Source organism: Danio rerio, chromosome 12 (assembly GCF_049306965.1).
Source record: "Danio rerio strain Tuebingen ecotype United States chromosome 12, GRCz12tu, whole genome shotgun sequence".
Taxonomy (NCBI): Eukaryota; Metazoa; Chordata; class Actinopteri; order Cypriniformes; family Danionidae; genus Danio; species Danio rerio.
The window spans coordinates 37,644,419-37,658,688 of record NC_133187.1 but is presented as its reverse complement, the minus strand read 5'-3'; the positions used below and the strand labels follow the sequence as shown (position 1 = coordinate 37,658,688).

The window sequence follows — 14,270 nt, the reverse complement described above, 5'->3', positions numbered from 1 at the left end:
CAGTAAATGGACCATCAAAATAAAGTGTTACCGATAATAGAGTATATGCAATATTTAAATAAAGTGTTTGCATGTGAATTCAATTTGTAATTTAATTATAAAAAATAAAACTGTAAGTTATTCTTTTTTTAAAAACGTGTCTATAGGTTGAATCAATGCAAAACTTAGAAACATGAAAGTGTTTTTGTAGTGTACATTATATGAATAATGCATTGTTTATAGATGCTGATGTGCCTATAATGTAATCCAAATGGCAGACTGTTTTCATTTATTTAAAAAAATAACTGTAACTTGACTTTTTACAACCCTTATGTACAGTTGGTGGTTTTTCCATCCACTCTGGGGTGATTTTGATTCTTAATTTGGCCAAAACAATTTCTGTGTTACAGCTAGCAGAATGATTTTGGGTGACTTCTTATTTTGACAGATATTTTGAAAAAATGCTTTGAATTAAAAACAAAAAACCAAAAACAATACACTCTGGGCAAATTTTCTACCCTTTTGTTATGTTTAGGGTGAAAACATCCACCGCATTAAACTGCTGTAAAAATGCAGCATAAATCTTTTTGCATAAATTTGTTAATAAACTTCAGTCCTGATCAAATCTTTAATGGCCAAATGCATAATTATATCAGTGATTTGGTGAAGAAAAAAAAACACACAAAATGCCTTATTTTTTTAATCTAAAAAGTAATTGTGGACTGAATTTGTTTTACTTTTTATCAAAGTCTTGGACATGTGACACAACACTGGCTTTGATGCATAGTTTTTGATTTTTTTTCTCCTTAATTTACTGTTGCTGGCTGTTTTTGCCCCATTGACTTCCACATTTTTATACTGCAAAACCATGACAGCAAATAATCATGCATTTTGATTGTTGGTGGTTTTCCCTGTTGGGAAGAGGTCAAATTTGTAATTTTTCTGTTGATCATCTGTTGGCATTTCAGTTGGCATTCATTTCAAATATGCATTTCAGCTCTAAGAACTAGATGGAGTAAACAAAAACAAAGACTGCGTATTTATGCACCATCAAATGTGGTTCGAATGGAGGGCAATGGTGCAAAAACAGTCACTAACAGTAAATTAGGAAGAAAAAATGACAATGCTCTAACAATGCATCAAAGCCAATGCTTTTAATAATCTTTTACATGTCCAAGAATGTGATAAAAGGTAAAAAAACAAATTCAGTCCACAATTACTTTTTATATTGAAAATACATTATTTTGTGTCTTTTTCACCAAATCAGAAACATAATTTATAAATTTGTGAGTCCTGTAATTTTCTAAACAATTTGGTAGTTTTGATCAGGACAGAGGTTGGGGAATCAAGACTAGGCATGGGCTGATATAAGATTCTGCTGGTATGATAACCTTGGATAAAAATATCATGGTTTCATGGTATCATGGTCTTGTGATTACTGCTCTAAAATATGTTCTTTTTAATTGTCTGGGTAAAAAACAAACAAACAAAAAAATCCCTTTTCGAGCACAATATATTTTATTTTGAGAAACATTGAAAATATTTTAAAGCAGTAAACATGTCAGGCTAAATGAATTAGAAGTTTCTACTCTCTTCATTTATTTTAAAAACAGATTTCTTCACAATTTTCAAACGGCATCTTTGCATATTTTTTTCTCCTGGAGATACTGACAATTTTAACGATTTTAAAACCTTGGCTTTTCCAAACCGCGGTATACCTTGAAAATGGTTATCGTCCTAAACAGGACAGAATTATGCAAAAAAAAAATAATTATCTGATGCATAATTTTACAGCAGTTTAATTCAGTTGATGTTTTTATCCCAAACATAACAAAAGGATAATTTAAAGAGTAAACAAGGGTTAAAAAAATGTATGTATGTCGAGTGATCCCAAACTGAGAAACCCAAATCTTTCTAAAATATAGTGCATTATACATATGTAGGAATTATGGATTGTTCAATGATGTTGCAGTCATGTGAACTTTGAGGTAAAAGTCCAAAAATAATAATGCTGGTTTTGTTTTTAAGTGGGTTTTTTTTTTTTTTTTTGGTCTCAGATGAATATTTCAGAACATCTGGAATCTCTTCTTTAAATAAATGTCATTATATCTATTGCAGAAAAACACATGAATTTCAAATCCAAAAACACACACGGTCACATGATAAAACCACAACTGTAACATGTTACACATGTGAAACATGTACTTTGCACATGAGAGGTTTTGAAACAATTTAATGGTGTAAATGTGTGAACTCCCATGTGGAAAACATGGAAAATTTGCATGGGAATTTTTCTGCATAATCTTTTATTTATTTATTTTTGGCCTTTTTTTTGATAGGACAGTATTGAGACAAAGGTGAAGTGGGAGAGAGAGGGGGTAGGGTAGGGAAATGTCCTCGAGCCGGGATTCGAACTCGCGACACCCTGATGTGCTACTGCACCACATGTTGGCGCACTAACCCCTAGGCTATTGCGCCGACCCGCAGAGGCCTTCATAACTATTGTGTAATTTATAATTATATATTTGTGCATGCTGTCACGATTTACAACTTACCATATAGTGTCTAACAAAAAATGAATATATTTTTATTTACTTACATTAAGCAAGATTTTTGTGAAGGTCTTTGCTGAGTTATTTCTAAAATTAATAAATAAAATTTTGTCAAAAATGATTTCTGGATTGCCAAACTGTTTTAGGGTGGATGTATTGGCTTGTCCCTAAAATAATGTCTAAATACGAAATGCATTATGTGAAATTTTTGGAAAGGACAGTAAACTGGCTTAAACCCCATGCTTCTTCATCCAAGCATTTAATAGTGCAGAGATGTTTCTGATTATTAGCCTGATGTGAGTAAAAATGCAGTGTGACTCAGCTGGCAGGAATGTTTATCCTGTGACTTAAGCTTAACAATATGGTTTCAGGCGTCAAATTATTGAAGGTCTTTAGTCAGGACGGCAGCGTGTCCACATGGAAATCCCAGCACTGTCTGTATGAAAGTAGTGTTCAGTAGCGCTGAACAGATCAGAAGCTGGGTCATATGGCAGTCGTGTGGGTCGTGTGAAGATGTGGACCACGAGGGCTCTTGGGGAACTTGAGTGTTTGTGTGTATATTAATGTCCATTAGCTTGTGCTTTTAAGTGTGCGCGACCCCTCTGGGTCACTGTTTTCCATTTCTCTGACCCTGTATCTCCGCACTTGCGTTCACAGAAAATTTGCTTGCATCTGGAGGAGCATTTCCGATTTCCGACTGCTGCCAAATCTCGTCTTTGTCTGTCTTGTCTTTTCTTAGCACTGTCTCATCTCTCTTTGTAGTTTCACCATATCCATGTGGAGATGAAAAGCGCACTGGAACACGGTGTACAATACGAGTTTAAAGCTCTTGAGATTAATCTGATGGTGCTTTATTTATCTGATTACAATGACATGCTCTTTAATGGACTGTTTAATAAATTGCCATTTGTTCCAGTAAGCATTAAAAAGTCTTTTATATTAGCTCTGTTTAAATAATCAGGTTAAATGCTCATTCATTAAAGCAGCCACAGATGTTTCTTTTGAATTTAAAGATCTGTCTGCTTGTTATTATTTATTTATTTATTTATGTATTTTGATTATCAAGTCACAAAACACACACAAACATACAAACACTTGTACATTTATTGTTATGGAAATTATTTCTACTGTATGTACATTTTAAACTATTACCCCAATTTGTCCCTTACAAAAAATAACTGCAGTAAACTGAAGTAAAACTGCAGTATAACTGCAGTACAACAGCAGTATAGAGAACTATAACTGCAGTAAAATTAAATACAATTGCAATATTGCAATACAATGAAGTATAAACACAGTTTAAATATAGTAAAATAAAGTTCAACAGCATTATAAGTTGCTCTAAACTGCAGTAAAAACAAGTAAACTCTGTCTTTATAGCACATTTGCTGCTGTAGTCTAATATGCCAATGGTGTGGTAAAAAAATGTACTGCACTTCTGTTCCAAGGGGTTTGTTCTTCAACATCTTCCAAGAATATTTAGTACTCTTTTCAGGGATGTTTTTGGATTCAAGTCATTTTCTAATTAGAATTTTGAGAGGTTTTTCTTTGGGTTTTTTTGCAAAATCGAATAATAAAAAATAACTGCAGTGAACTGAACAGTACAACAGCAGCAGTAGCCTATATACAAGGATAATATAATATAATATAATATAATATAATATAATATAATATAATATAATATAATATAATATAATATAATATAATATAATATAATATAATATAATATAATATAACATTCATTCATTTTCTTGTCGGCTTAGTCCCATTATTAATTTGAGGTCGCCACAGCGGAATCAACCGCCAACTTATCCAACACATTTTTACGCAGCAGATGCCTTTCCAGCCACAACCCATCTCTGGGAAACATCCACACACACAAACACACACACACATACTCATACATCACGGACAATTTAGCGTAACCTATTCACCTGTACCGCATGTCTTTGGACTGTGGGGGAAACCACATCACCCGGAGGAAACCCATGTGAACGCAGGCAGAACATGCAAACTCCACAAAGAAGGCCAAGTTAGCCAAGGTTTGAAACAGCGACCTAGCGATCTTCTTGCTGTGAGGCGACAGCACTACCTACTGCGCCACTGCGTCGCCATAATATAATATAATATAATATAATATAATATAATATAATATAATATAATATAATATAATATAATATAATATAATATAATATAATATAATATAATATTCAATGCAACTGCAAAATTGCAGCATAATGAGGTATAAACACAGTTCAACTACAATGCAATAGGTTCAACAGCAGTAAAATGTGCAGGACAACTGAAGTAACATTACATAAACTGAGAGGGGCTATAGTGATATGTTATATAATCTATTGCACTTATGTACATAAGTATTAAAGGTGCACTTTAGTTTTATTATGTATTGCAGTATTGGAGATGTATTTCTGTAGTTCGGAAAAGTGCAATACGATATACTGTGGTAGTACTTCAGCAGTACAATTAAAGTACTGAAACCTCATTTGGAAACCCTTGTCTACTGAGCAGGAAAGGTAGCAGTTGTACTGCAGTTGTATTGTAATAGTATTTTAGTTGTATTGCATTAGCGGTATGGCAGTTGTACTGTAGTAGTACATTAGTTGTATTGCAGTAGCAGTACTGCATTACAATAGCTGTAGTACTTCAGTACCCCTGCAATGGTTTTACTGCATTATAGTACTAGTATCACTTTAGTACTATTGCAGTAGTTTTACTACATTAGTAGGATCACTTCAGTACTACTGCAGTTACACTTTTTTGTGTGCTAGACTTTTTTTTTATCATGGAATTCACCCACTTAGGGTTTGGACTTAAACTGTTCTGCTACTTATCCTCTGACCTCTCTGTGTTTTATTGTAACCACAGGAGTTTGAGAATGCAGAGGGAGAGGAATATCCAGCGGACATGTCCACCCCGGCATCTCCTGCATCTCACAGCGGTCCTGACGTCTACATCCTGCCTCTCACCGAGGTCTCGCTGCCTGTCGCAAAGCAACCTGGCCGATCAGGTGGGTCTATGTCTCGTGATTATTAAAAAGAAGCTTTCTGTATGAGCAGGACCAGATGCCATAGCATTTAAGAAAGTGCGAGGGTGTGAAGGATTTCCTCCCAGTCCTGAATCCGCTCTGACCTCACTTATGCAACTCCCATACGAGATTCACATTCTCTGGATAGATTTTTTCTTCTTCCAGCGGATATTGTTAATGTGTTCAGTCCTGCTTCCAACCCACAAGATCTCCAGTGTAAAATCCAGAGGAGACCAACGCCCTGCTTCCTCCTCCACTTTTCCCTCATGGGGTAGACACTCTCCCACAACCTTGCCCTGCTCTGGACCTTCACAAAGCAGACCAGATGCTAGTGATGATGGCCATTGGAGCTGTGCAAAGTTAAACAACCGACCTTACTGTTTATTGAACTAAATTAGCCACACCCTACAGCAGGAATTATACGCGCTGCAAATGACTTTTTTTTAGGTAATTGATTGCATTGATATTCATGTGCATCCCTATGTTTTGATTGAACTTTTAATATTTCACCCTCATTTGCTTTCAGAAATCTACACTTGTGACCATTAGAGCATAGATATTCCCACATTTAAAACAAAAACCTGATATCACCAAGTAGGACATGTTTCTGGGTTAACATCTATGTTGATCCTGGAACAACATTCTAATCAGCCAATCAGAATTAAGGGATGCAATTACCGTTTATGTTAATGGACTTCTATATGATTGTTATCCAACTATTATTACCCTCTGATTTTGGGAATACTTTACAGTTATTGTTGGGTTTAGGGGTAGGGAATAGGTATGGATTACATTTTCAAACAAAAATTACGTTGAAGGATCAACATGTCAATCCAGGATCCCATCATACTTTGCAAAATCATGACGTGCATGTGACATTATGTAAACAAAAGGGGTGAGAGTCCCCATGATATGATATTATCATAATAGGGGTTGCCAAAGAGGAATGAACCGCCAACTTATCCAGCATATATTTTATGCAGAGGATTTGCTTCAAGCCGCAACCCTGTACTGGGAAAAACAATATATTGCCATTTACTATCATTTTCCAACTTTTTTTTTCTTTTTTTTTTAGAGACAGATTATATTTCCAAATGTAAATTTTGCCAACTTCTTCTAACCTAATTTCCTTTTTTTCTATTTTAACTAAACAGAAACATTTCTTAGTTTGTGTATCTCATTTTAGTTATACTTCTGTACTGCAAATAACTTAGATTGTCAAGCAGAAAAAAGACCAACACTTTAATAAAAAGCTGTATTAAATATTGCATAAGTGATGCTACCCTATATATTTTACTATGACACCACTAACTAAAAGGAAAACTCACCAACATCTACTCTAGTGGAGTGTAAAGTAATTGAATTCAAAATTTAACCAAAAATATATATAAAATATGACGCGACACTATGGCGTATTGATATTTTCCCCCACCCCAAGAAAAAAAAAGGTTAAAACTGAATCATTTTTGTTTGTTATTATAAGGACTGATGCTGTTAAAGAAATCTACATCAATGAAAGTGCTAAAGAAATTATAAGATATTATGCTTTATAAGTACTTTAGCCGTTTAAATCAAAGTTGATATTTAGCCGCACCATATTAGTGTTTTGCAACATCTAATTTTTACGAGGTGGGTCATTAGCCCAACACTCAACCCCTAACCTGGAGGACCAGGACAAACACACATACACTACAGAAAATTTAGCTTACCCAATTCACCTGTACCGCATGTCTTTGGACTTGTGGGGGAAACCGGAGCACCCAGAGGAAACCCACACCAACATGGGGAGAACATGCAAACTCCACACAGAAATGCCAACTATTCCAGCAGGAGCTTAAACTAGCGACCTCACTGCGCCACCGTGACACCATATTATACTTTTTTATTTTCATTTTTTTGACATTGATATTCATTTGTTTTCTTTTCGGCTTCGTCACTTTTTTATTTGGGGTCGCCACAGTGGAATGAACCACCAACTTATCCAGCATATGTTTTACACAGTGGATGCCCTTCCAGCTGCAACCCATCACTGGGAAAAACCCACTCACTCTCATTCACAAACATACACTACGGACAGTTTAGCTTACTCGATTCACTTATAGCACTTGTCTTTGGACTGTGGGGGAAACCGGAGCACCCAGAGAAAACCCAAGTGAACATGGGGAGAACATGCAAACACAATTGCCAACTCAAACCAGTCGAGGCTCAAACCACCGACCTTCTTGCTGTGGGGCGACAGCGCTACCCACTGTGCCACCGTGGTGCCAAATTTAAGATTAACTTTATTTACATTGACTCTAAAGAGTTTAAAGCATTCTTACATATTAAAACATGTTTGTGTAGAATATTTTGCTAATTAACTTTATTTTTGTTACCCCACCAACATTTTCGCATTTACCAATTTAAAACCCAAACCATTTTGCTCCCAAGCATTGTTTTTTTTTTTTATTAGTCTATTGTTTACCGTCTTTCTCTCTCTTGGTCCGTCTCAATCCACACAAACATCTGCCTGTTGCGTAATGCCGCCTCAGCCGGCCTACATAAGTATGGCTTGGAATCTGAGGAATCCGAGAAACGATGTGTACAGTCTGAGATTCATGGATACTCTCGGTCTCTCTCTTTCCCACAACAACTACTCATTTGATTATACGCTGACTGTGAAGCTAGCAGCTAATGTGGTGCGATTAGTCAAGGTCAACAGGCTAAGAGGCTGTGGTTATCCAGATCCAGCTCACACATCACTCACAGAAACTTCGCTCTAGCATTTCATTAGCACTTTAACTGAATAATAGATGCAATATTTTGACATATATTAACATTTATTAATCCCAGTACGATTTGCTCATGGTAGAGGTTTATAAGCCCATCTGGAAGAACCATAAACGGGCCTGTTTTTTTTTTGTTTTTTTAAGGAGTGGCTGGAATGATGTCACTCCTTAAGGATGAGGTTGATGTAATATATACAAAGGTCTTGCCAGGAAGTGCAGGTCTCAGTCACTGTGACACCGTTAGCATCTGTCTGCAATCAGACCTGTCTTTCTTCTCCTGGGACGTCAGCTAGACAAATGAAGAAGCTAATTGTAGTGTTTATCATGCGATTTGAGTGCTTTCAGCCAAACAGATCATGCATTGCACTCTGGTGTGCAGTGTCCGCCCCTACACAGCTGTGCTCATAAACACACCCTCACACAGACACACATTTGAGCGTGCAAAATACTCAAAAGATCACATCACTTTGTATGTAACATGCACACACCCTCGTTTATCACACTCACTTCATTAAAATGCATGACGGAAATATTATTCAAACTGATTTGCATTGCTGAGGAAAGTATACTGATGAATAAAGCAAGAGGTGCATGGCAGCGGTAAACACATTTCACCCTGTTTGATAATGTATGATAATTGTCTTTGGTTGGAGTGGAATGGTTTCTCTCCATTATTTCTCCCAGCGATCGCATTCCCAGCAGCCATCTGGCCTGCGTGTCAGTGTCACTGACCAACACTGCGCTAATGACCAAGCCAGGCAGTCAACCAGACATTCAAATACATGATGAGTGAATTCTGATATGTGATAGGATTTTTGTTGATGCTGTTGTCGTGCTGTTGGCGGAGGTCTGTGTTTTTCAATTCAGTCTTGTTTTGTTCATGAGTTTTCAATGCTAAGATTTTGTGGGAGGTGCAGTTATAGTGGTGGTTTGTGTGTGTGTGTGCGTGCACTAGTGGTAATGAGGACACATTTGCATAATGACATGGGCATGGCCAAAGTCCCTTTAAGGCAGGGTTCTCGAACTTAAATTGGCGGGGGGCCATTTTTGGTGCATGACAATTCAAAGAAGGGCCGTTTTAACAATCAAGCACAAAAATAAAATGTGGAAACCTGTCATCATTGATGCATCTTAGGACAACAGACATGACGTTTATATTTCAAGCATTACCTGTCATCAGTGCTAATGCAAATCAGCACGGTTATCGTGTCACACATCAGCTGCTGAAATATATCTGTGGTTGTGTGTATGATCGAGCGTTAGACACACACTCAGTCATTCTTCCACAGAGTATATGCAGTCACAACTCAAGCATTTTGTTTCCTGTTGTACATATTGAAGGGGTAGTTTAAATTGCTATTAAAATACTACAAATAATAGGAATAATAATTATTATTCTGTCCAAACCGATTGTATTGTCCCAGTAAGAACAGCAGAAAGCAGTTTGGGTAGCTTATGTGACTTTACTGGCAATTGTTCTTCTCAATGTCTTTCTTTTTTGTAAAGCTACAACAAGAGGGGAAAAGGATGTACATATTTACTTTAGTAAGTTCAATTCAACTAGCAGGACAATTTTATGAATGTACATAGTTTTTATGCAAATCTTAATAAGTATATGAGGAAAATCTATTGAATGAGAATATTATCAAAATATATTGCTATTGAATATAATCATATTATCGAATATTATCAAAATTATCATATTTGTTACACTAACAGCATAACGTGTAAGTCATAAAGAAGTTTTTGTACAACAAAATACAAGTGATATAAAACTGATAATAATTAAAAAAAAAACCTTGAATATTTACAAAAATAGAGCTTTAGTAAAAAATAGAGCACTTATGGGCATATTTTTCAACGTTTAAATCAGCCACAAAATTAAAACATACATGTTACTCTCGACTGTACATTGAGAGAAAATGAAAGTAAAACTAATCTGAATGCAGAACTTTAAATGTCCAGTAGGTGGCGGGTCAAAACCACAAGTGGCTAGACGCGACTGCACAACAATGATGGGTTCAAAAATATATGTTTTGGCGGGTCGTATCTTGTTATATTTTTGACGTCAGTTGCGTGCCGGAGGAAGGAGCAGGGTGGGCCGTAAATATCCTATGGGCCGGCAATTTGAGACCCCTGCTTTAAGGCAAGTAATTTATCGGTGGCAAAACATCAAATTCTACAAAATTGTTTGCCAAGCTTACAATTAAATTTCATATTAGGAATCACCAGTAAGATTAAACAACATTTGTCTTTTTAGTTTAATTTCTAAAGGTTAGAATCACACAAAATCTGTAGAAACCGAAACTCACGCATGGTTCCCATGATTGATGATTGGCTCCTGTTCTAGAAAACAGGGCTTCATTCACCATACTGACCGTTACACTTTTCTCCATTTAAACCGACATAAGTGACATGTCTTGTGTATTAAATAGTCTTTAGTATGACCCAGATATTACAATGTTGAGGTGGTTCACAAGGACCAGTGTCCTTGTAAGTCAAAATGCTATTAATGATGTCTTTTGAGATTCAAAATTTGCCACAGGTTTTCTGTGAGTGTTGGGTTTAGGGGTAGGGTTAGGGTAAGGCAATAAAAATAAGCATTCGTTATACTATAAAAATATATTACGCCAATGGAGAATCTTGATAAACCACCAAAACTTTGTGTTTGTGTGTGTGATGCACAGAAATTAATGAATAAAATACGGGGTTGATGTAACAGCAGTTTTGGTGTTTTATGGCTACACAAAAGAAACTGCAACAGCTACTGTACATCCTGATTAGCTTTTAGCAGTTAGTATTTGTAATGACATTGTAAGCAGTGAATTTTTTTGACAGTGAATTTGGTTGTGAAATGCAGCCGTCAATTCTGTAAGTGACAAAAATATATGTCTAGACCTGGATTGACATAAAAGCTACATTTTAGTTTTCATTTCTAGTGTAAATGAAAGAGCTAATGCTAACCTGCTGATAGCTGGGTTTTAGACTATTGTAGCTTGCTTCTAGTTGACCTGCCATAATCTGATAATACAGTAAATTGGTCCAAATCTTACAGAACATGTTCAAAAACTAGTTCGATGACCATAAGCTAGCATGACAATCTGACAGCTGGTTGGCTGCTAATCCAGGAAGGTCTACCAGCTAGGATCAACGAATATCCGCAATATATAAACCATCCAGAAACCAGCTGCCATACTCCAAAACATACAGATTGGGCATCCTTGATATTCCATGATTTTGATTATATTCACTGTTATAGTGTTTATTGGTGGTAATTTTAATTTGTCTTTTAATTTAACACTATTTCTAGATTAAGTTTTCATTCATCTGAAAATGAATTGTCTTAACTTTTAGTGTTGTTGAGCTATCTCAAAAATATAACTTTTTTTGTTTTTAAGATTTGCTTCTATTATCTTAATTTCGATATTTTTATTAGTTTTACTTAACAATAACGAAGACAGTATATAAATGTTCCTTGGGTTTGACTTCTGTGCTGTTTTATTATGTTATCATACACACTCATATACACCCTCATACACACTCACCGGCCACTTTATTAGGTACACCTGTCCAACTGCTCATTAACGCACATTTCTAATCAGGCGATTACATGTCAGCAACTCAATGCATTTAGGCATGTGGAGATGATCAAGACGATCTGCTGCTGTTCAAACCGAATGGAAAAGAGGTGATTTAAATGACTTTAAACATGGCATATTTGTTGGTGACAGATGGGCTGGTCTGAGTATTTCAGAAACTGCTGATCTACTGGGATTTTCACACACAACCATCTCTAGGATTTACAGAGAATGGTCTGAAAAAAAGAAAATATCCATTGAGCGTTAGTTCTGTGGGCGCAAACGTCTTGTTGGTGCCAGAGGTCAGAGGAGAATAGCCAGACTGATTCAAGCTGATAGAAATGCAACAGTAACTCAAATAACTCCTCGTTACAACTGAGGTATGCAGAAGAGCATCTCTGAACACACAACATGTCCAACCTTGAGCCAGATGGGTTACGGTGCCTCACCTATCAGCTAAGAACAGGAAACTGAGGCTACAACTCACACAGGCTCACCAAAATTGGACAATAGACATTTGGAAAGACATTGCCTGGTCTGATGAGTCTTGATTTCTGCTGCAGCATTTGGATGGTAGAGTCAGAATTTGGCATCAATAACAAGAAAGCATGGACCCATCCTGCCTTGTATCAACTGTTCAAGCTGCTGGTGGTGGTGTAATGGTGTGGGGGATATTTTTTTGGCACACTTTGGACCCATTAGTACCAATTGAGCATCATGTCAACGCCACAGCCTACCTGAGTATTGTTGCTGACCATGTCCATCCCCGTACCACAGTGTACCCATCTTCTGATGGCTACTTCTAGCAGGATAGTGCGCCATGTCATAAAGCACGAATCATCTCAGGTTTCTTGACCATGACAATGAGTTCACTGTACTCAAATCCAATAGAGGACCTTTGGTATGTGATGGAAGGGGGAATTTGCATCATGAATATGCAACCCACATATCTGCAGCAACTGTGTGATGCTATCATGTCAATATGGACCAAAATCTCAGAGGAATATTTCCAGTACCTTGCTGAATCTATGCTACGAATGATTAAAGCAGTTCTAAAGGCAAAAGTGGGTTCAACCTGGCAGGTACTAGTAAAGCGTACCTAATAAAGTGGCCAGTGTACGTATATTACAGTTAATACTGGCAATATGTCATATATCATATACAGCGGTTTGCAACTCTATCGTGATGTAATAATTATTCTGATTTGTTTTTTCCTATCCGTACCCACATCAAACATTTCTGATTCGCTTACCAGCCATTTGCTTTCCCATATCTCATGCTGGAAACCTCAAGAATAATAGCTTTAGTGTTTCCATCCTCTCAGTGGTACCAAGCAGCACCGCCGACATGACAAAGAGCCCAATTCTCCATTTCTCCCCAGCGAAGGCTCTCTAAAAGGGGGCAGACAGAATGAACAGCCTCTACAGCACCACATGGGCGTAAAATATGGCTGCTGCATAAAAAAAAAGAGGACAGGGAGCAAGACAGTATGTCATGCACTCTTACAATAAACTGTCTGTTTGTGGGCACGATAAGATGAGAGAAAGAGAGAAAGGCACTGTTACGGCTTTTTAAGATGATAGAGATATGCAGGGATCTGACAGACGAGAGGTTGAGCGAAACAGAAAATCACTCTTCAAAATCGGTCCCTACTGCAGCAGACTGATCCATTCCCTGTCTTCTCTGAGAAAGAAAAAATGCCTTTCAAGCGGTTTGATAGATCACAGGGAGATTTTGAACACTTTAGACAGACTCTTGAGTTTTACTTTGTACCATTTTACATCACTCTTGCAGAGGAGATCACTCACTGCCTTTTGGAGAGAATATTTGGAGGATGATTTTCTTGTCGGAGGAAAATCTTGATGCTATTTTTGTTAAGCTCAATTGTGCACTAAGGGTGTGTGATGTTGTAACAGTTAAGCTAATGTTGTTTTGATTTTGCTTTGTTGTACTTTTTGATTGATTTATATTTTTATTTGTTTGTGTTTTTTTGCTTTTTGACTTTGCAATGGATCTAACCAAAGAAATCCAAACATTTTGAGCACAATTCTGCTTTTTTGCGCTTTATGGAAGTCCATTTCTGCCAGAGCTAGAAAAAAAGGTAATTATGACTTTTTATATCACAATTTTGACTTTATCTCCCATGGTAGAAAACATATTTATTTTCTATTCAGAGGATTTATAATCTAAACTGTGACATGTAAACTAAAAAAGTCTGCATTTGTACAGTGAATTCTCAGAATTCTGTTTATTTTAACTTTAAAAATGCAGTTTTACTTGAGAAATGTAAAGTCAGAATTGTGAGAAAGCTTACAAACAAAATGAAAATCAATGTTCAGATGCAAAA

At 36.5% G+C, this 14,270-nt stretch overlaps 1 protein-coding gene across 6 annotated transcripts in view; it reads left to right on the top strand.

Annotated features, from left to right (window-relative positions):
• Positions 1–14,270, top strand: part of aatkb (apoptosis-associated tyrosine kinase b) — an 88,838-nt gene that overhangs the window by 57,259 nt on the left and 17,309 nt on the right. For 3 of the 6 annotated variants that reach the window (XM_678332.11, XM_005156387.6, XM_073918709.1), the window contains one exon: positions 5,418–5,559. In XM_678332.11, coding sequence (XP_683424.7) covers positions 5,418–5,559 — 142 coding nt within the window. Of the gene's footprint in view, positions 1–5,417; positions 5,560–13,522; positions 14,025–14,270 lie in introns of those variants that run through there. The other 3 variants (XM_073918707.1, XM_009306853.5, XM_073918708.1) reach the window with 2 other exon arrangements.